A 23,342-nucleotide genomic window follows, 5' to 3' on the forward strand; every position below is an offset into this window, starting at 1 on the left:
TATATGTATAACTGACTCACTTTGCTATATACCTGAAGCTAGCACACCACTGCATGTCAACAGGAGAAAAATGAACATAACAAAACAGAAAGAGATGCACGAGACTTAGAAAACAAACTCATGATTGCCAGGGCGAAGAGATAAGTTAGGGAGTGTGGGATGGACATGGACACACTGCTGTATTTAACATGAAGAACCAACAAGGACCTGCTGGACAGCACAGGGGACTCTGCCCAATACTCTGTAACAACCTTATGGTTCCAAGGGGGAAGGATGGGGGAAGGGATAGTCAGGGAGTCTGGGATGGACATGGACACACTGCTGTGTTTAACATGGAGAACCAGCAAGGACCTGCTGGACAGCACAGGGAACTCTGCTTAGTGTCACATGGTGGCCTGGATGGAGGGGAGTTGGGGGAGAACGGGTACATGTGTATGCATGGCTGAGTCCCTTTGCTGTCCACCTGAAGCCATCACAACATTGTTAATCGGCAATACTCCAGCATAAAATAAAAAAGATTAAGAAACACAGAATAAAAGTTGGCTTTTGGAAATTATGGCTGCAAACCAGTACCAACTCCTGTTTCACTGGGGGTGGGGGAACCTTCAGGAGTTCTGTAAAGAATGTGTGCTAACTTTGATTAAACTTAAAATCATGGAACTGGACCCTTCCAACAGGTGAATTTTATTGATTTGGGAATTCTCTCTTAATAAGCAAAATCTACCCTCAAAAAAATGTGTGCTTTGGATAAAGTCATGAAGTTTTTTTGTTTTTTTTTTTTAAGCTTGGAATCTTCAGCTTCAAAGATCAGCTGAATAAGCTGGACACAGTTCAGCTGGGCGCTGGGTGGGGCAGACCGCCCTTGTGAGTCCACTCGTCTAGACAGGCTTTCAAAAACAAAAACCAGTCATTCCCTCAAAATGCTGTGGAGTCAAGCCGCATTCCATTGCACAGTCACCTCCTTCGTTCTGTAAGATACTTATTTTTAAAAGATAAAAATAGAACAGATACTTCACAGCACCCTCCCAATTCTTCTAGTCACGGGCTATTTAAGTTATGCTGTCTCCTATCAAAGATACAAAGTGTGCAATCACAAAAGAAAACCAGGAACAAGAGAAGTTGCCAGCCCAACTCCCACTGCTAACAAATGTTACACAAGGAGATGCCTTGAATTCCTGCTCTTGCACTGGGCTCCCTGAGAGAAGATATGAGCTGCTCTGAACCTCGCCTGGTAACTCTTGACCCAGAGGCAAAGGTTGGTCTCTGTAATTTGATAACACGAGCTGGCCACTTTAAAAGTCGAAGCTGCATCCAGGGTGGGACGTGACAATGTCACGTGGTCCGTGCTTTGTCGTGTCCGACTCTTTACAACCCCATGGACTGCAGCCCACCAGGCTCCTCTGTCCATGGGATTCTCCAGCCAAGAAGACTGGAGTCGGTTGCCATTTCCTCCTCCAGAGGAGCTCCCCGACCCAGGGATCAAACCCAGGTCTCTCGCATTGCAGGCGGATTCTTTATCGACTGAGTCACCAGGGAAGCCCTCTCGGAGGCTAGACTTACATTTGGCTGTACTGTGCCTCAGTTTGAACACACAGTATATTTAGTAATGGCGTGTGGGATGTAGTTAGCTGACCAGGGATGGAACCTGTGTCCCCCTGCACTGGGAGCGTGGAGTCTTTAACACTGAACCACCCGGGAACTCCCAAGACACTGTCTTTGGAGGAAGCCAATCCTAAAGGAAATCAGTCCTGAATATTCATTGGAAGGGCTGATGCTGAAACTCCAATCCTTTGGGTGCCTGATGCAAAGAACGGACTCATTAGAAAAGACCCTGATGCTGGGAAAGATTGAAGGCGGGAGGAGAAAGGGACGAGATGGCTGGATGGCATCACCGACTAGATGGACATGAGTAAACTCCGGGAGCTGGTGATGGACAGGGAGGCCTGGTATTCTGCAGTCCATGGGGTCACAAAGAGTCGGACACGACTGAGCAACTGAAGTTTGCAGTGGAAACTGGGGAGGAGGGAGAAGACTGGAGCTTGCGGTCTAGTTGAAATGAGCGTTGGTGACAGCCACAGACAAGAGCTGAGATTCAAGGGGGCGGAGGAAACGCGGGCAGAGAAGGGCCGGCCTTTCGAAAGCCTTCCACCAAGTTCTTTGGGAGAGGCAGTTCCAGGAAGTCACGGGGCAGACACAGGGGAAGTGGCCTGGCTGATCTGAGCTCTGGTGTGTTTTCAGTTTGTTTCAGAGATTTCCCTGTGGCCACAGAAGGCAGCGAGAAGAACCGAAAAAGAGGAGCTTGCAAACTCAAAGAGAAAATGCTGCTTGGGAATCGGCGGGGATGGGGCTGGCAGAGGGAGCCAGGGCAGGGAGGACGACAGGGGGTGGGTGAAGCATCTGAGAAGGTCCTGACGGTCCCCTCGCAGATAGGGGAACCCTGGTGGTGTCCAGAGGGGTCTGCGGAGTTGCTTTGTTTTGGGGAGAAGCTGGCGACAAGTTCTGTGCTGGAGCCTCCGGACAAGCGGAAGGTGTGGGATATGGTGGCTGGAAGGTTGTCTGGGCCCGAAACAAGATTCCCGTCTGCCTGCAACACCCCCCCTTTTTTTTTTTTAATATTTATTTATTTTAATTTGGCTCAGCTGGTAAAGAATCCGCCTGCCACGCGGGAGACCCAGGTTCAGTCCATGGGTGGGGAAGATCCCCTGGAGGAGGGAAGGGCAACCCACTCCAGTATTCTAGCCTGGAGACTCCCATGGACAGAGGAGCCTGGCGGGGCTACAGCCCATGCGGTCCAGAGAGTCGGACGTGACTGAGCGACTAACACACACTCTTTTAATTTACTTGGCTGAAACTTGGTCACAGCTGCTGCATGTGGCAACTACTTCCCTGACCATGGATCAAACCTAGGCCCCCTGCGCTGGGAGCATGGAGTCTTAGCCACTGGACCTCCAGGAAGTTTCCCCCCTCCCCCGCCGCCAAACTTTAGAATGGGGAGTTACTTGGAAAGAAGGTATTTGCAGACATGATGGAGTGAAGGGTCTGAGATGAGGTTCCTCTTCGATGGGGGTGGCCCTAAACCCAAGAACAGGCTCCTTATAAGACAGAAGAGGAGAGACATGGACACAGGAGAAGCCACGTGGACACAGAGGCGGAGACGGGAGGGAGGCGGCCACCGGCCCAGGGACAGACACCCGGAGCCCCCAGAAGACAGAAGAGGCGGGAAGCACTCTCCCCTGGAGCCTCTGCAGGGAGCCCAGCCCTGGGACACCCTGACCTCAGACATCTGGTCCCCAGGACTCAGGGTTTCTGGTCCCCGGGACTCAGGGTACAGGGGGGATGGATGTCTGTAGTTTCAAACCCCAGGTTTCATCTGTTACTATAGACTATGGAAGGTCACGAAGGTTGCAACAGCCCCAGGGACGGACGCCTGGAGCCCCCAGAAGCTGGAAGAGGCGGGAAGGACCCTCCCCTGGAGACTCTGCAGGGAGCTCAGTTCTGGGACACCTTGACCTCGGACGTCTGGTCTCCAGGGCTGGGGGAGGATGGATGGGTGTGGTTTTAAGCCACCTGGTTACTAATGGTTTGTAACAACAGCTCCAGGAAGCCAACACAAGGGGACCCCTGGATGTTCACGGAGAGAGACGGACCCCCAGCAAGCACCGCCTTGCGGATACCCCCCCAAGCCCACAAGAGAAAGCTGTAGATGAAAGCGGTGCCTTTGGGAGCCCCCAGCTCCAGAACGAGAACAAAATTCACCATAATGAATAAGACCCTCCTCCTTTGTCATGTCCATCCAGCCTGCCAAAAACTGACTGTGACTTACTGCCACCTCCTGCTTTTGTTCAACATAGTATCTTGTCAAACTGCTCTGAAAATGGGACTCAAAGTGAGACTTGTTAAAAAAAAAAAATTCCTCTCAGGTTCCCCTCTTGGTTTTTATCGTCTCTTAGGTTCCCTGAATTCTTCGTCTGTTCTAGGATCCCAAGCCTTCTGCTATCTTGATGTCTCGGACAGTTGTCAACGTACCGATCACAGTTAGGTTGCTTGTCTTCTCCTTTTAAGGAGGCAAGAAAAAGGACTTCCCAGGTGTTTCAGTGGTTGAGATATCGCCTTCTAACACGCAGGTTTGATCCCTGGTCAGGGAACTAAGAGTGAAAAAGCTGGCTTAAAAGCCAACATTCAAAAAACTAAGATCACGGATTCCGGTCCCTTCACTTCATGGCAAATAGATGGGGAAACAATGCAAATAGCGGCTGATTTTATTTTCCTGAGGCCTGAAACCACTGTGGACGCTGACTGCACCCATGAAATTGAAAGACGCTTGCTCCTTGGAAGAAGAGCTATGACCAACCTAGACAGCGTATTAAAAAGCAGAGACATTATTTTGCCAACAAAGGTCTGTCTAGTCAGAGCTGTGGTTTTTCCAGTAGTCATGTATGGATGTGAGAGCTGGACTATAAAGAAGGCTGAGAACCAAAGAATTGATGCTTCTGAACTGTGGTGTTGGAGAAGACTCTTGAGATTCCCGTGGACTGCAATGAGATCCAACCAGTCCATCCTAAAGGAAATCAGTCCTGGGTGTTCATTGGAAGGACTGACGCTGAAGCTGAAACTCCAATGCTTTGGCCACCTCATGCGAAGAGTTGACTAACTGGAAAACACCCTGATGCTGGGAGGGATTGAGGGCAGGAGGAGAAGGGGATAACAGAGGACAAAATGGTTGGGTGGCATCACCGACTCAATGGACACAAGTTTGAGCAAACTCTGGGAGATGCTGATGGACAGGGAAGCCTGGCGTGCTGCAGTCCATGGGGTCGCAAAGTGTCAGACACTGGTTAGCAACTAAAACAAGAAAAGCAGAGAACCAGATGCCACGTGACTAGGAGCTCGCATGCCAGAGCTAAGACCTGGTGCAGTCAGATAAATACATAAATGAGTAATTTTTTTTTAAAGATGCTGAAGCACATTAAACAAAAAAGTCCCCCATGACCCCGGATAGGGTAAGCACCCAGCCTTCATTTTTGCCCGACGCATGCTAACTGTGTTCTGGGCAAGCCCATGGGATCCGTACATCTATGAGGCAAAACAAACAGCAATGTGTCTCCAAACGCCCCTGGCTGGAGCCAAAGAGCGCAGTCATCACCAGGACACACACACTGTTCTGCAAGCCCAGGCACGGCGGGTTGGTGCAGAGTCTGGACACGCCAGAGGTCTGTTTTCAAAGGGCGATGCCACGCCAAGCCACTTGGGAAAGTCAAGTTCAACACCGGCAACTAATAAAAAGCCACTGAAAGACGACATCTCCATTCCTCAAGTTTACCGAAAATGTGTGCTGGTTTGCTCAGTCGTGTCTGACTCTCTGCGACCCTGTGGACTGTAGCCCACCAGGCTCCTCTGTCCGTGGGATTCTCCAAGCAAGAATCCTGGAGTGGGTTGCCATGCCCTTCTCCAGGGGATCTTCCGAACCCAGGGATTGAGCCCAGGTCTCCTGCGTGCTTGGATATGTTACCCCTAGAACCACCCCAGTCATTCCTCAAGAGTCCTAATAAAACCTGGTCACTGCATCTTCAAAGCCCACCTGTCAATCTGCCTTCCTATAAGAATCCACCTGCTCTCAGTGTGGCTGGGTGGTTCGTGGGCTGGGCTGACATCCTGCCACTGCCGCTAAGTCACTTCAGTTGTGTCCGACTCTGTGCGACCCCATAGACGGCAGCCCACCAGGCTCCACTGTCCCTGGGATTCTCCAGGCAAGAACACCGGAGTGGGTTGCCATTTCCTTCTGCAATACATGAAAGAGAAAAGTCAAAGTGAAGTCGCTCAGTCTTGTCCGACTCTTAGCGACCCCATGGACTGCAGCCTACCAGGCTCCTCCGTCCATGGGATTTTCCAGGCAAGAGTACTGGACTGGGGTGCCATCACCTTCTCCGGGGCTGATATCCTAATTTTACACTAATGCAGTCTTCTGTTCTCGTATCACTGCGAGATGTTTGAAACCATTCACTGGCGTCTTTTCTGGGCTGCGAACGCATTTGAAACCATTCACTGGCGTCTTTTCTGGGCTGCGAACGCAGAAGCCTGGAACCCCGACTCTCAGAGGTCACGCTGCTTCCAAACTAAGACGTTCTAAAGAGACAAATAACAACCCACCTTCCGGGGCAGGTTTGGGACTGTCTACCTGGGAACTTGCCTGGTGGCTTAGGTGGTAAAGAATTCGCCTGCAATACGGGAGACCTGGATTTGATCCCTGGGTTGGAAAGATCCCCCTGGAGAAGGGAAAGGCTACCCACTCCAGTATTATGGCCTGGAGAATTCCATGGACTGTACAGTCCATGGGGCTGCAAAGAGTCGGACATGACGGGGTGACTTTCACATACACACACACACACACACCTGGGAACTACCTGCCCAGGTAGGAACTACCTTCGAGCTGACTCAACAGTCAAGCCAGGCACTGAGTCCCAGAGCAGAGGATGGGTTTCCCATCCTAAGAGGCAGCGGGCTTCAGGTTTAGTCCAGAGTTATTTGTCAACATGCAAAGAACCGTTAGGGAAGTTGGGGACTGTTCTGCACGCCACCCCCACCCCCCCTTGGCCAGAAACCTTCCTACGTATACGGGTATGTGCTCCAACTCGTGTGGGCAGAAAGAAAAGCCCACGAAATCGCTGGACAATGAAAAGCAGCCGCTTTCTTCCTGCACAAAGGCAGACCTTACCCAGGAGGTCGAGAGCCAAGTCCACCCGACCACACACCCAGCCGTGAACAGCATCCCAGGTGCCAGACGGCGATCCTAAGGGTCGTGTCGAAAGCAGTCATCCCGGGCAGTTTTACTTTTGCTTTTAAAGGAAGCCGTGCCAACTGTCCCGAAATGGACACCTCTTAGAAACAGGCTTCTGGGAGAACACTAAGAAGAGCCCTAAAAAAAAAAAAAACTAGGAATACAACGAGTCAACACAACAAATACCCCAAAATCTGTTACCCAAAAAAAAAAAGCTAACTAATCTTTTTGAGGATCAAGTAAATGAACGTCTTTGTGACTAAAATCACATCCCAACAGTAACTATTTACATTCAAGCATCCACGTAATCCTCTGACTCCTTGGTGGGTTTTTTTTTTTTAATAACAAACGGTAAATTTGCTTTTTTTTTTATGAAGGTGTTAAGGATAAATGGAAACTGTCACTCAAGTAGACTTTCCAAAAAATGAAACCGTAGTTTCCCATGTTAAACACAGCAGTGTGTCCATGTCCATCCCAGACTCCCTGACTATCCCTTCCCCCATCCTTCCCCCCGGGAACCATAAGGTTATTACAGAGGATTGAGCAGAGTTCCCTGAGGTGTCCAGAAGGTCCTTGCTGGTTCTCCACGTTAAATATAGCAGTGTGTCCATGTCCATCCCAAACTCCCTAACTATCCCTTCCCCCATCCTTCCCCCTGGCAACCGTAAGGTTATTACAGAGTATTGAGCAGAGTTCCCTGTGTTATACAATTGGTCCTGAGGCAAAGAGCTGACTCACTGGAAAACACCCTGATGCTGGGAAAGATTGAGGGCAGGAGGAGAAGGGGACGACAGAGGATGAGATGGCTGGATAGCATCACCGACTCGATGCACATGAGTTTAAGCAAGCTGCAGGAGTTGGTGAAGGACACGGAGGCCTGGCGTGCTGCAGTCCATGGGGCTGCACAGAGTTGGACACGACTAAGCGAGTAACACTTTAGTTTACTTTAGACTCCAAGCTTGAGTTTTCAACCTGAACTAAATAATTTTATTTTTTTGAGGCGGGGGAAGGAATTGCTCCCAAACATAAGCCAGTTCCCTGTCCACCTCTTCCCTGCTTCCTGCAAGCCTCAGGGCTAAGCATGCGCGCGCGCGCACACACACACACACACACACACACCGCTCAGGAACACAGAGCCCTGCTTCCATCTGTCCCTCCACACTCAGACTCCGGGCGCCCTCACCACTACAAAGGCCGGCTTTCTCTGCAGCTGGAGCCCCGCTGGCCACACCCAGCCTCAGATGCGCTGGCTCCTTTGTTCCGCGAAGAGGCTCCCCAGAGAAGGAACCAGCAGGGTGAAGCCATCCGTTCAAGTCATCGTCCGCCTTTTCACAGGAACCCCAGGGAGGCTTCCCTCCAAACTCCTCCCCTTCGATGAGCTGCTTCATCAAGCAAGTGTCCACATGAACCATAAGGAGAGAATTCAGAGACCAGCAGAAACCCAACTACATTCAGCAACACGGAACTGAACCCCATTTCTCATACAAGGTTAAAAAGCACACTGTATTTCCTTCCTGACCACATGCCCAGTCCCCGGCTCTTGGAAAGAGACACGCTTGAACTGAATTATTTCATCTGATGGATGACTCACAATTATGACTTTATTGCTACTTCTCTCTTGGGTATTCCTTCAGAAAAGGGGTGTCGACTCACGTATTCTAATGTATTGTTTACAGATTGTAAGATAAAGTCAAGCATAGTGTACCTGCTGATCATTCCTCACCTCATACTTAGAAATGTCTCCTCAGTTCAGTTCACTCACTCAAGTCGTGTCGGACTCTGCGACCCCAGGGACTGCAGCACGCCAGGCCTCCCTGTCCATCAGCAACTCCCGCAGCTTACTCAAACTCATGTCCATCGAGTCAGTGATGCCATCCAACCATCTCATCCTCTGTCCTCCCCTTCTCCTCCAGCCTTCAATTTTTCTCAGCATCAGGGTCTTTTCCAATGAGTCAGCTCTTCACATCAGGTGGCTCAAGTGTTGGCACTTCAGCCTCAGGAATTTAGCAAAAGATGCCGCATTCTGTCCACCCAATCCACCGTAGCATCGGAGATCCCAGCCCTGAAATGTGGGGAAGGCTATTTCTGCAGTTAAGAGTAGCTTACAAGCATTCATTAATCTCCCTTGTGGCTCAGACCATAAAGAATCCGCCTGCAAAGGCAGGAGACTGGGGTTCGATCCTTGGGTCGGGAAGATCCCCTGGAGAAGGGAATGCCTGGAGAATCTCATGGACAGGGGAGCCTGGTGGGATACACTCCATGAGGTCGCAAAGAGTGAAACACGACTGAGCCACTGACACAGAAGCACAAGAGTATCTGTAGTGTTGGTTTGGTTATTCTTCAAAGGGTAGCCTCAGAAAAATAAAAACAGCCTGAGTTTGCCGATGGACATGAGTTTAAGTAAACTCGAGGAGACAGTCAAGGACCGGGAAGCCTGGAGTGCTTCAGTCCACGGGGTAATAAAGAGTCAGACAGGACTTCCCGACTGAACAAAGCTTACCAAAAAAAAAAAGGGAAGTAAATGGACTCGTGATGTTCAATCAAGCGACACTATAAAGGCTCCTTGCGAACAAGCCTCCCCTCCATCAGCCGCGTCTCTGCTGCCCGGCTGATACGGATACGAGCGTGGTTTCCGGGATTCCACGCAGCAGCCTGCCCAACGTCCCCACTCCAAGACCCATGGCTCAGAGCTGCGTGTCTAAAGGCGCATCCCAGAGCCAGAAGCTCCTCCTCAAAGGGAAGGTTTTGCGTCTTGTCCAGGAGCAGTCCTGGGGCTGGGGCCCTCCTGTAACATTCAGAACTGGTTCTATTTGTCCAGCACCAGCGAGGGGCCTGCCTGGTGGAGGTGGCAATTAGTGGACACTCCAGTACAGCCCGACAGCCTCAAGTGGTCATGAATACCTTCCCCACTGCGCACACACGCACACCTCCAGCCCCATCTTTTGGTCATCGTGTTTCCCATTTGTCGTAAGGAAGAGCTTTTTTTTTTTTAAGTATTTATTTATTTAGCTGCAACGGGTCTTAAATTGTCCCAAGGCTTTCCCCGGTGGCTCAGATGGTAAAAAAATCTGCCTGCAATTCAGGAGACTCAGGTTCCATTTCTGGGTCGGGGAGATCCCCTGGAGGAGGGCATGGCAACCCACTCTGGGATTCTTGCCTGGAGAATCCTACGGACAGAGGAGCCTGGTGGGCTACAGTCCCTGGGGTCGCAAGAGAGTTGGACACGACTCATCATCCTGGTGGGACGGTAAACGGAGATGAAATCTCTAAGGAGTAACGATGTCCTTAGGGTGGAGCCCTAATCCAGGAGGGCCCGTCTACATGTCCTCAGAAGGGGAGACCCCAGAGATGACACTTCCTTCTCTCTGTAAACACAGCACGAACACAGCTGTCTGCCAAACCAGGAGCCACATGCTCTCATCGCAAACCCCAATCAGCTCACATCCTGAGCGTCTGGGGAAGACACCCCGAAACGCCCTGGTCGCCTCCCTTTCCTCCCAGAGACTCCCATGAAAATCCAGGGAGATGCCTGTGGCCTTCCCTGGGACCGGAGCTCTCAAAGAGTGAACCTTGCTTTTTCCGGGTATTGACTGGTTCTTCCCGGCAAGAAAAAGCACTTGCAGTTTCAGCGAAAAGAGGACAAAGGGAAACATTTTCGAATGCTCTGAGGGTGGTGACATGTGGGTGTCTAAAAAAAAAAAAACTTGGGGAAAATACCAGGAAAGCCCCACGGCGCGATGCCCAAAGCGAATGAGGAAGGTTTCCTGAGAATTGTGAATGCGGCTGTTTTTTTTCTGTTCTCTCCCCAACAGGAAGGACAAGGTGGTTACAAGGCTCAAGTGACCCAGGGAGGGGATGGTCACGCCTGTGCCACATACTCTTCTGGCCCTTTCCTTAGAGACAGACGCGACCTCCTCGGTGGTACCCATCCCAGGAGCAAGGCTGACATCAGCATCACCCACCGTGTCCTGATGTACCGGATGACCCGGGAGGGCGTCAAGGAGGCTTTGTCCCCAGCCCCAGGGGGACAAGTGTTCTCCTGGGAGGATTCTAGGATGTGACAACGTGAAGGTGCTGCTGGAGACAGCCACCTGTAGCCCCAAAGGCAGGTCAACCTTTGACGTCAAGGGAAGGTAGGTCAACATGCCGGGAGACGTCAAGCCCGGTCTTGTGGACTGAATGTGCATGTCCGCTCAGGATGCTCAGGTGGAAGCCCAAACACCACCCACACACACACCCACACACCCACGGACACGTGATGGTGTCTTGAAGTGGCTCTCTGGGAGGGGATGAGGCTGAGAAGAATTCACGAGGATGGGATTACCATCCTTAGAAGAGCTTCCTGCTACCCAGCACCCTTGAGGACGCCGCTGGAAGCCAACCCAGGAGACATCTCAGAGCAAAATCCAACCACCCTGACTTTGAACTCCCAGCCCCCAGAACCATGAGAAGCTGATCTGTGTTGCTGATAAGATACCCCATGGATGGTGTTCCTGGTGGGCCCATGCCCCACCAAGACACCAAGGTCGGCACGGATTCAAGATGGTACCGGTGGGCCTGACCACACAGGAAGCTGGTGGAGACTCTGCCCCATGGAGTTCTGCCAAACAGTGAATGAGGGACGCCTCATCCTCTGAAGGGGCTTCCCCAGGTGGCACTAGTAGTAAAGAATCCACCTGCCCATGCAGGAGACGTCCGGGACGCGGGTTCCATCCCTGGGTCGGGAAGATCCCCCTGGAGAAGGAAACAGCAACCCACTCCAGTGTTCTGGCCATGCAAAGAGGTCACCTGGCGGGCTACAGTCCACGGGGTCCCAAAGAGTCGGACATGACTAAGTGACTGAGCATGCACGCACAGTCCTCTGAAATGAACACGTGGATTTCTGGCTTCAGACACCTTCTCCGTGGGATAAAAATAACCTTGGAAAACACTCGTCTGACATGGAACCGGGGGTCCTCGACCTCCAAGGATTCAGCCTAACTCATTTTTCACGGACTGAGCTCCAAAATCACGTAGAAAGCTACTCTGCAGTCCTTTCTGGTAGTTGTATGAGCTTCCTGGGGCTCCTACAACGTGGGGGCTTAGCAACCACACACATACACCCGGCCCCAGCCCTGGGGACCAGACGTCTGAGGTCAAGGTGTCCCAGGGCTGAGTTCCCTGCAGAGGCTGCAGGGGAGGGTCCTCCCCGCCTCCTCCAGCTTCTGGGGGCTCCGAGTGTCCATCCCTGGGCTGGTGGCCGCCTCCCTCCCGTCTCTGCCTCCGTCTCCATGTGGCTTCTCCTCTGCGTCCGTGTCTCTCCTCTTGTGTGTCTTATAAGAATCCTGTCACTGGGGTTTAGGGCCACCCCCATCCAGGAGGACCTCATCTCAGACCCTTCACTCCACCACGTCTGCAGAGACCCTGTTTCAAAGTAAGGTCCCATTGTGAGGGGACATGATTTGTGTGTGTGTCCGTGGCCGAGGGTCTAGCCTACCCAGGAGCACAGGCTTTGTGTGGACATACCTGTGGGTTGTTAATTCATTCCTGTCCCCCTCTTTCCCCGAGTGAGAACGAGAATGCAACTGTTTTTTGTTGCACATTTCTACTCCTGGATGGTCCTCCCATTCCGGTATTTTTGTTTCCTCAGGCTAGTTTTCCTTTTCTTTCTCCCAAACAGGGAACCATCGCCTCTGCACCTCCCAAGCTTCTCTTGAAGCAAAGCGTCAGTCGCTCAGTCATGTCTGACTCTCGGCAATCCCATGGACCGTAGCCCACTGGGCTCCTCCATCCATGGGATTCTCCAGGCAGGAATACTGGAGTGGGTTGCCATTTCCTTCTCCAGGGGAATCTTCCCGACCCAGGGGTCGAACCCGGGTCTCCTGCATCGGCAGGTGGCTTCTTTATCCACTGAGCTACAACCCTTGGAGATGAAAAGTTTACAAAGGCCCCGCTCCGCAGAGATGGAACCTGACGAAACAGAGTCTGTGTGAAGATGACAACACGGAACAGGCAAAACCATGGAGACAGACAGCAGACAGGGGGTTCTCAGCAGCTGGAAGAGCAAGAAATGGCTGGGGTGTGGGGCGGGGATGACTGGGAGAGAGTCTCCTTTGCGGGGGACAAAAATGTTCTGCAACCTCACAGAGGCGAGGGCCACGCAACTCTGAATATGCAAAAGGCCAGTGGACAGTTCTCTTGAAAACAGTTCCTTTTATGTCACATCAATGTCACTGCAGTCTTTAAAAAAAATGAGAAGAAACAGAGACTTCCCTGGTGGTCTAGGGGTCAAGATGCCATGCTTCCGACACAGGGGGTACAGGTTCGATCCCTGGTCGGGGAACTAAGATCCCACAAGCCACACAGCATGGCCAAAGGGTAAAAAAAAATTAATAAATCAACTTTTTTTTTTTAATGAGGACAAAGAGCCTGCAGGACTTCTGTAAGAAGCAATATTTTTTTTCTGGTCTGTTACCTAGCTTGCGAAGTTGCCGTGATGCTCTCAGAATGAAACTATCATCCGCACCCACGCAAGGTGAGTTAAGATTAAAAGGGGCACACGAACATTATCGTGGGACAAGAAACCACAATCCCTCCTAATGGCAGCTCCTGTCAACACCTCCCGGACAAGGAGTCATTCACCAGCATGGGAGATCTCGCCCGGCAGGATTCCACCGGCCACGGAGGTTATGTTTGTGTTGTGGTTTGGGAGCAGGAGCTCGTCCATGTGGGAGGGAGAAAGAGTACGGTCGATTCTGGGGAACCAAGAGGCGTAGCAGTTGAGAGGAAAACAATCGTAAGAGAGAAGAGTACGGGTTTAATTATTCACTACGGAAGGACTCCCAGATGGTAAGAACACACGGCTTTCTGACAGTGTGATGCTACGCTAAAACGAAAAAAATAAAAAAAAAGTCAGGTGTGAGCACACTCCCGTGCTCAGGGAATGAGTTTTGTGCCTTGATCTCGATCTCAGACATGGGAGGGGGCTGCCCAGACGGACGCACAGGATAAAACTGCAGAGAACTACACACACACACACGCACACACACACCCTCCTCACACACTCAAAAGAGCTTCCGTGAAAAGTGGGCACAGTGATCGGGGCTATGCTCTCTCAACACAATATGGAACCCATTCCAACATCCTGGTTCATTTTCTAAAAAAAATAAAAGATAAAAAGCTTTATATTTTTTACTGGAATATAGCTAATCAACAACATAGACAGCAAAGGGACTCAGGCATACATATACAAGCATCCATTCTCCCCCAAACTCCCCTCCCATCCAGGCTGCCACATGACATTGAGCAGAGAGTTCCCTGTGCTGGACAGCAGGTCCTTGTTGCTTATCTACTTTAAATATAGCCGTATGTACAGCCAACATCCTGGTTTTAATATCGTATGATAGCTAAAGAAGATGTCACAGGAGGCAAAGCTTTGTGATTGATACACGAGCCTAGGTGTGGGTTTTGGGAATCCCCTGCGCACCTGCTATTATTCCAAAACACTTCTTTTTAATAGAACCACTGTTTGTGCTCATGGCAAGAAATCAAGCGTAGCTGCAAACCATTCCTGCTGTACCTGAGCCTGAGTTTCCCCATCCAGGAAATCAGTTTGGCCAAGATGGTACCCCACCCCCACCACTCCAAGCCCTTTAAAAAATGCCCTTCATGGACTTCCATGGGGGTCCAGTGCATAAGACACCACACTCCCAATGCAGGGGGCCCAGGTTCACTCCTTGGTCGGGGGACTAGATCCCACGAGCCACAGCTAAAACCTGGTACCGCCAAATAAACATTTTTAAAATAAATAAAGAAAAATGCCCTTCGTGAGATTTTTCACCAATACTAGCTTTCTTCCAAGCTGTTTGAATTCGTGGAGAACTTGTCAACAATTCTGGACAGTTTCCCAGAGAGGGTTTATCCAGGAGCACAGAACAAGAGCATCTGATCACTGACTGTCCTCCTTAGTCAAGCTCTCCAAGATGTTGTGGACTCCCCAAGAACTGGGCCGTCTGCTGCCAGCTGGCTTCTGAGGTCACGGTCCCTCCGCCCAACACCGGGGAGGCTGGGGGGTCAAGGAGGGTGTCCCACCATCTGAGAAGCCCTGGCCCCCCCCTTTTTTTTTTTTGCTAAATCAGGATGAAGCACACCTGTGCCCACCTGCCATGTTCCACCTGCACTGAGAGATCAAACGTCAGCACAACCAGACTTGGGGGATGGTGAGTCAGAAATTCAGTCCCACAGGTCACTCCCCCGGGGCTCAGCCCACAGGTGAAATGAAAAGATGGAAAAAAAAAAAAAGTGTGTTGGTAAGAAAACAGAAGAGCTGACCCACTGGAGTGGACACGAGACCAGTTGAAAATGCCTCCCTATGCGAAGCCTGGGCGCTAATACACCCTTCAGGGTGGTGGCTCAGTTGGTAACGAATGTGCCTGCCAATGCAGGAGACCCGGGTTCAACCCCTGGGTCGGGAAGATCCCCCTGAAGAAGGGAGTGGCAACTCACTGCAGTATCCTTGCCTGGAGAATCCCCCTGGACAGAGAAGCCTGGTGGGCTACAGTCCACGAGGTTGCAGAGAGTCGGACACAACACAGCGAGCGACACATTCAGGCTGGGGAACAGGTCCGGCCACCCTGACTCATTCTGGAAGTTTCCGAGGGGGTGGGGCCCGTGATAAAGGCTGAGAGGCTTGTGGGAGCGGTTAGTTTGTGTTTTGTGTGTGGGTTCCTTTCATGGCATGCAGAAAGGCCTTCCTCAGCTGGGAGAGTGCGCACAGACAGTTCATAGACACCAGGGGAGCCAGTTTGTGATGGGGGCTGGTGAGGCATGGGTCCGTGACCACTGAAAAGGGAAACTGTACTTTCCCCAAGTGGAAACTTGGGATGAAGAGACAGCAGGCTAGTCTGGACTGCATTCTAACAGCAGGCAGCCTCTCACTTTTGTCCCAGACACCGTATGATATCAAGTTACTGGAAACTGTGACACCTCCGGAGGATTTAGGACTTTTTCAAGCTCATTCTGACTTTCTTAGCATCTCAGGCAGTGTGTCTGCCTGACTTTTCTTTAATGTTAAAAGATTCTCAAAAAAAAAAAAAGATTCTCTCACACGAATCTTTTTTAACATTAAAGAAAAAGGTCTTGGCAAAAGGTGATTTCGAAACAAAAAGTCAGCAATATACCAATAATGGCTGATTCAAGTTGAGGTTTAACAGAAAACAACAAAATTCTGTCAAGCAATTATCCTTCAGTAAAAAAATTAATTAAAAAAAAAAGTCAGCAAAGCTCCAAAGCGACACACACACACACACACACACACACACCCCCTGGTTCCACACCTGAGCTAGTCCAACATCCTGAATATGGATGACCTGGCTCTCCCTTCATACCCTTGGAGCCCACAGGAAGTTATCCTTGAAGCATAAGCATCTTCTTCATTAAGAAAGGCAAAGAGAGCTCGTCTTACCCTACCTGGCCCCACTCCGTCCCCAGAAGCGGTGGCGCTCTATTTTTAAGGACCAGATGACTCACCGGGGCTCCCCATGCCCACCAGGCAAGCGCCCAGAGTGTCCCCAGGGGGCTGCAGACACCAGGCTACGTCACGGCCCGCAGTCCACCCACCTGCCCCCAGGGGGCCCCCGCCGGACGCCCTGGCATCTTTCACGAGAGACTGGCTTCAGTGCCCCAAACAGATCCAATTGCTAGAGCTGTGTGCCAAGGGGCCGGCGGGGCCTCCACTAACTTTCCATTGCTGGTGTGTGTTTTAGCTAGAGGGGGCGGCGGGGGTGGGGGGATGGCTGCCCCTTGATCTGGGGTTTCTCACCTCCTCTGCTGCCTGCAAAAAAAAAAAAATAACATGGGCAGCTTCTTAAATCAGCCCAGTGGAGTGCCCCAGAGAGAGGAAGAGAGAGAGAGAAGACAGAGAAGGTGAGAGACACAGAGAGTGAAAACGGGAGAGAGATGAAATTGAGGAGGGACAGAGACAGGAAAGGGAAGAGACAGATGGAGACAGAGAAGAAGGAAGGAGCAAGAGAAGAACCGGGCAGACAGGGAGAGGAGGTGAACGGCAGGACAGACGGAGGGTGCCATCGATTCACTCTATCCCAAACCAGGCTTCCTGGGGACCCTTTCCTCACTGCTGACTACACATGGCCAAGAGGTTTCAGATAAAAGGGGAAGTTTCAAGGCCACTCTGGCTGTGCCCTTTGGTCTTATGAAGCCTCAAGCGTGACCCTGAACTCAGTGCTTCCTCCCTTGAAAAAGAGGGTGGAGATAGTGGTGGGTGTCGAGTTGCTAAGTCATGTCTGACTCTTTGGGGGTGACCCCATGGACTGCAGCACACCAGGCTCCCCTGTCCTTCACTGGCCAACCACTCCACTATTCTTGTCTCTCCACAACGCCACAACAATATGAAAAAAAGGCAAAAGAGGGACAGGTTGGCACAAGGCCCTTAGCAACAAAGAGTTGTCAAGAAGTCACAGGCTGGCTTGAGCCCCCGGGGCTGAATGAAGCGCCCTTGTGGGGTTGGGACATTCTAACCACTCGGGGGCGGACTCCAGAAACCAACATGTCTGGGGACCGAGGCACAACCTATTCAGTTGCGTGGGAGTGGTCAGGTACAGAGGTGGAGGTGGAAAGTTAGTGTTGCATTAAAAAAAAAAAAAGAAATGCCAAGTTTCAAAGGTACACAGGAAAAGTACCACGGCTGTCATCTACTTCCAGTGCCATCCAATGCCCCCCCAACTTCACGGGCCACCCCAGATGTTCAAATGCACACAGGAAAAGAACTGCGATGTAAGGAACTTCCCCCCAGAACGCCAGGGAGGCACCCCAGAATTCTAAAGTCCAAGCGGGAGCATCCTGCTGCTGGACAGGGGAAGAGGAGACTAATCAAAGTGAAGTCGGCAGGTGTCTCCACAGAAGCTGCCTGTGTGCCCAAGAGTCCCGACCCGGGTGGGCGGCGGGGTGGGGAGGGCCCGCGCGAGACCACCAGTGTGAACTGATCCCCGGCAGGCTTTGTGACGTCGGGATGGGGGGGCGGGTGAGAGCGGCCAGACAAGGAGATGGTTGCTGGGGGGGCACCGCGCGGTGCTGGGGCGGGGGTGGGGGGGGGGGTGCCGGAAATCTCAATAAAGAGACTTTGAAAGATCGAGAGAGTGCGCCCGCAGGTGCGGAGACGAGATCTCAAGGGGCGGGGTTGGGGGGGAGCCTTCTAAATCTATGAGTGCTGGGGAGACAGTCCAGAGAAAGGAATGGTTGCTGGGGAGGTTGGGGGGACGGGTGTACCCGGCGGGAAATCGCAATAAAGAGACTTTGAAAGATCCTGAGAGAGTGCCCGCAGGTGGAGTGGCTCTTAAGGACCAAGGCGGGTAGGCCTTCTAAACAGAGGAGCGCTCGGGAGGTAGGGGGGCAGTCCAGACAACGGCAAGGCTGCTGGGAGGTGGGGGGCTCTGGGGGGTGGGGAGAGATGTAAATAAAGAGAGTTTGGACGATCCGGAGAGAGGGAAGGCTCTCCAGGACCGGGGGGTAGGGGGGGCGGGGAGAAGCTCTCCAAGTGTAGGGGCGCTCGGGGACCCCCACGTAGGCAGACGGGGAGGGACCGCGCCAGAAGGGCGCGCCCGGGGAGGCGGCGCTAGAGGGGCGAGCGCACGCGACCCTTTTGTGTGCCGGCCCGAGTCCCCCCCGGGGGCGGCGGCGGCGCACAGAACTCACCCACGGTAGCCCGCATGTGGAAGTCGTCCGGCCGGTAGGCGAGCGGCTCGGGCTCCGGCGCGCCCGCGGTGGGCTCCGCGGGTCCTTCTCGGGGGCCGGCGGCGTCCGCCTCGGCCAGCGCGCGCGCCTCCATGTGGGGCGCGCAGAGATCCCGGGGGTCGCGGGGCGCGGGGAGGGGTCCGCGCGGGGCCGGGCTCCTGCGGACGCAGCCTCGGAGGGCGGCGCGGAGGCGGCGGCATCAGCCGGGCCCCCCCATGCGCGTCCCGGGGGGCGGCCGAGCGCGCCGGGGACAAAGGCGCGGCGCGGCGCTCAGTGCAGGGGCGGCTGGAGGGAGCAGCCCCCGGCCTCCAGGGGCGGCGGGGGCGCGGCCGGGGCGCGCGGCGGCGGCGGCGGTGGCGGCGAGGCGGGGTCCCGGAGGCCTCGGGAGCCGGGCTGCGAGTGCATTCCTCGGGGCACGCGAGCGCCGCCCCCAACCCCGGCCGCAGCGAGCGCGCTACTCGGAGGGAGGGAAGAGCCGGCGGAAGAGGGCTGGGCGGGGCCGCGACCGCGCTCCCTGAGCCCGCCCCGAGCGCCGGCCCCGACCCTGCTCGCGCGGCTCGGGCGTAGGCCCGCCTCGGCTGGCCGCGCCTCCGTTAGCCACGCCCCTTCCTACCCTATGTTGGCCTGTGGTCCGGCTCCGCCACGACCCGACTCCGCTAAGCCACACCCCTTCCTACTCTACGTTCGCCTATGGCCCGCCTCCGCTGGTCCCGCCTCCGGTGAAAACGCCTCCGCTAGTCCCACCTCCCCTGGCAACGCCCTGCTAAGCCCCGCCCCCTCTGCGCTCGGTTTCGGCCGGTCTCTGCTAGCCCTGTCTCCGACGGCCACGCCTCCGCTGGCCACGCCTCCCATAAGCCCCGCCCCTTCGTACTGTACGCTCGGCTATGGCCCGCCTCCTCTAGCACCGACTCCACTGGCTCCACCTCCGCTAAGCCACGCCTCTGCTAAATTACGACCCCTCTGCCTACGGCTACGCCCCGTCACCCTCCCCCCGACTACGTCGATCCGACCCTGCGCGCGCGGCTCGGGCGTAGCCCGCCTCCGCTAGCCACGCCCCTTCCTACTGTACGTTCGACTACGGCTCGCCTCCGCCCCGCCCCACCGCCGCTGGCCACGCCTCTGCTAGCCACGCCCTCCGGCGCCGCCCTCCTCTGCGCTCGGTTACGGCCTGTCTCTGCTAGCCACGCCTCCGCTAGCCTCGCCCCGTCCTATTCTACGTTCGTCTGTAGCCTGCCTCCGCCCCGTCCCACCTCGGCTAGCCCCGCCTTCGCTAGCCCCTGTCCCCTGTCTGCGCTCGCCTATGGCCCGTCTCCGCCACGCCTCCGCCTCGCTATGTCCCCCCCCTCTGCGCTCTGCTATGCTCCGCCTCGACCACGCCACGCCCCCGACAGGCCCCGCCTCCGCTAAGCCCCGCCTCCCCTGCGCCTCCACGACTCTCCGCCACCGACAAGTCTCCCCTAAACCCCGCCTCTGCCTCGCCCCTCTTCCTCCACGCCCGGTCCCCGGCGCTCTGCTAAGCCCCGCCTCCGCCGCTGCGCGCCTCAGCTAAGCCCCGCCTCTTCTACACCCCGCCTCCGCCCCGCCCAGACGCTGGATACCACTCCCTCCCCCGCTGCCCACGCGACCCTCCACAGCAGTGGAAAGGCCGCTTACGTCCATGTACCTATGTTAGTCTCTCAGTCATGTCCGACTCTTTGCGACCCCGTGGACTGCAGCCAGGCCTCACCAACTCCAGCAGTTTGCTCAAACTCATGTCCATCGAGTTGGTGATGCCATCCAAGCATCTCATCCTCTGTCGCCCCCTTCTCCTCCCGCATTCAGTCTTTCCCAGCATCAGGGTCTTTTCCAGTGATTCAGTTCTTCACATCAGGTGGCCAAAGCATTGGAGTTTCAGCTTCAGCATCAGTCCTTCCAATGTATATTCAGGACTGATTTCCTTTAGGATGGACTGGTTGTATGTCCTTGCAGTCCAAGGGACTCTCAGGAGTCTTCTCCAGCACCACAACTCCAAAGCATGAATTGTTTGGTGCTCAGCCCTTTTTTATCGTCCAGCTCTCACATCTGTACATGACTATTGGAAACACCATAGCTTTGACTGTACGGACCTTTCCAGACAAAGTAATGTCTCTGCTTTTGTCTACAAGTCTGTTTTGTCATTGCTTTTTTTCCAAGGAGCAAGCGAGAGCAGGTGTTCATAGGGGGAGGTGTGTACTTGGCCTCCACATCCCGGGGGACCCCAAGGGTGGAGTCCCTGCCAAGCTCCACTGGGAGACTCGTGGGCGTGAGAGGTGTCACCGGCCCAGGAGTCTGAGGGTGTGGTTCAAAGTTTAAAAAAAATAACTTTTTTGAAGAGCTTCCCTGGTGACTCCCTTGGCATTCCCTTATAGCTCAGTTGGTAAAGAATCTGTCTGCAAGGCAGGAGACATTGGGTTTGATTCCTGCATGGAAAAGATCCCCTGGAGAAGGGAATACCAACCCACTCCAGTATTCTTGCCTGGAGAAGTCCATGGACACAGAAGCCTAGTGGGCTACAGTCCACAGGTTCGCAAAGAGTTGGACACGACTGAGCGACTATCACTTTACACTAAAAAATAAAACTGGAGTTGACTGAGTGCTCAGCTGACTACGCCATGCCCATTAGTCCACAACAGGCAGTAGACAGATCCAGCGAGTAATCAGCGGGGCTGGGGTGAGTTCAGCCCAGCCTTGCCAGACAAAAGTGATGTTATAAAGATGTGCACAGTGGGGGAAGCGCGGAGCTGCACAGGGACCTCTCTTGAGGGTTTCTTGGCAGCTTCAGATAAATCTTTGTTTTTTTTTAATTTATTAGGCTGCTCCAGGTCCTTGTTGCAGCATATGGGATCTAGTTTCCTGACCAGGGGTCAAACCCTGGTCCCCTGCATTGGGAGCACAGCGTCTTAACCACTGGACCACCAGGGAAATCCCTGATAAATCTTTAATTATTTCAAAAGAACTATTTTTAAAAATACTAAGAGGCAGATAATAGAACAAGCAAGAGCAGTGCATGGGAGCTGATGGGCTGCTGGTTTAAACACACCTGAGATGATTTGGGGAAAGACATGCAAGATGATCAGATACATTAAAATTTCAGACACACAAGGATAGTTTTTGTTCTCTTTTCTTTTTCCCTAGTGGAAGTCTGTCTCAGGCCATCTGTGATTATAGCTATACCACTTGTACCAGCCAGCCAGTTTCTCTGGTTGTTATTCAGTCGCTCAGTCCTGTCCAACTCTTTGCAATCCCGTGGAGTGCAGCACACCAGGCCTCCCTGTCCATCACCAACTCCTGGAGTTTACTCAAACTCAAGTCCATTGAGTCAGTGATACTATCTAACCACCTCACTTCGCCCTCTGCCGTCCCCTTCTCCTCCCACCTTCAATCTCTCCCAGCATCAGGGTCTTTTCCGATAAGTCAGCTCTTCGTATCAGGTGGCCAAAGGATTGGAGTTTCAGCTTCAGCATCAGTCCTTCCAATGAACATCCAGGACTGATTTCCTTTAGGATGGACTGGTTGGATCTCCTTGCAGTCCAAGGGACTCTGAGGAGTCTTCTCCAGCTGCAGCTCGGCTGGCCCAACTAGAAACGCCTCGAATGAACCTTTCTGAGCCGTCCCCGCCGCACCCTCACCCCCAGGCCTCCGCCAACCCGGCTCAGCCGGCCGCAAATCCGCGGCCCACAATCTGAGCACCGTGCCAGTGTATAGTTTGGCGCAGTTCCAGCCCTTCCGCCCTAGGAAGGGAGTGTCCTGCCCCTGCGTCCTGGGGGTTGGGGTGGGGACCGCCTATCGCAGGGGTCGGGATGGGGACCGCCCATTGCAGCGGCAAGAACTTCAGAAAGGAGGCGTGGGCCCGCTGGGAGCGCGAGGCAGGAAATCAGATCCGACTCTGGGTGTGGCTTTTCTGCCGGCCTCACCTCAGCCCTGTTGTTCCTTTTGTGGGTGGCTTTTACCTCCGGGCGTGACGCCTGCTCTGGTCAGGTTGCCAGTCCTTGGGCTGGAATGCAAAGAATGCGCTCCGGGAGCGGGCGGGGCGAGGGGAAGGGCTGCTCGCCCCCGCGGCTGGTTTAGACAAAGGCCGGTGCCCCGGAGCTCAGACCACCCGCCAGGTTCTGTCCCGCAGAGGGATCGCCTGGGGGTCTGACTGGCTGATGAAGGTCGGTGGTCAAGGCTGGGGTTTTACACCCAGGGAAAGGCACGCCTTCCCCTTCTGAGTCCAAGCTTTCTCTGCTTAACGGCTGCTGCTGCCAAGTCGCTTCAGTCGTGTCGTACTCTATTCGACCCCATAGAAGGCAGCCCGCCAGGTTCCTCTGTCCCTGGGATTCTCCAGGCAAGAATACTGGAGTGGGTTGCCATCTCTTTCTCCAGCTCAACGGCAGGACAAGTCAGTGAATCCGAGCGAGGAGGTGTTGAGGCAAGAAGCGACTTTAAATCTGGGAGCCGGGAGATCTAGAGGAGGGCAGGCTAGCGCCTCCAAATAAGCATCTTATTGGGGTCTGGATGCCAGGTTCTTTTATAGATCCGAGAGAAAGAAGCAATCGGGAGCTAAAGTAAGAAGGCAGCACGGAGGGAGAGGCACTGGGGAAGTCAAGAGAAAGGGTCTTCAGTCTTGCAAAAACATCTCCAAGGGAGGGGTGTGTTCATCTCATCTATTGAGAGAGTCCCCGGGACTGCGAGGAGATCCAACCAGTCCATCCTAAAGGAAATCAGTCCTGAATATTCACTGGAAGGACTGATGCTGAAGCTGAAACTCCAATCCTTTGGCCACCTGATGTGAACAACTGACTCCTTGGAAAAGACCCTGATGCTGGGAAAGACTGAAGGC

At 53.6% G+C, this 23,342-nt stretch overlaps 1 protein-coding gene across 7 annotated transcripts in view; it reads right to left on the minus strand.

Moving 5' to 3' along the window:
* Nucleotides 1-22,038, minus strand: part of PRKX (protein kinase cAMP-dependent X-linked catalytic subunit) — a 63,021-nt gene extending 40,983 nt beyond the window's left edge. Inside the window, exon 1 of one of the 7 annotated variants that reach the window (XM_086386177.1) lies at nt 21,897-22,038. In XM_086386177.1, coding sequence (XP_086242303.1) covers nt 21,897-21,984 — 88 coding nt within the window. In that variant the 5' untranslated portion in view covers nt 21,985-22,038. Of the gene's footprint in view, nt 1-6,712; nt 6,909-7,958; nt 8,323-18,463; nt 19,190-21,896 lie in introns of those variants that run through there. The other 6 variants (XM_086386175.1, XM_086386176.1, XM_086386174.1 and 3 more) reach the window with 6 other exon arrangements.
* Nucleotides 22,039-23,342: the final 1,304 nt, after the last annotated feature.

Source organism: Bos grunniens, chromosome X, assembly GCF_055505025.1.
Source record: "Bos grunniens cultivar Pamir isolate PY7600 chromosome X, Bosgru_T2T1.0, whole genome shotgun sequence".
In the NCBI taxonomy this organism is placed as follows: domain Eukaryota; kingdom Metazoa; phylum Chordata; class Mammalia; order Artiodactyla; family Bovidae; genus Bos; species Bos grunniens.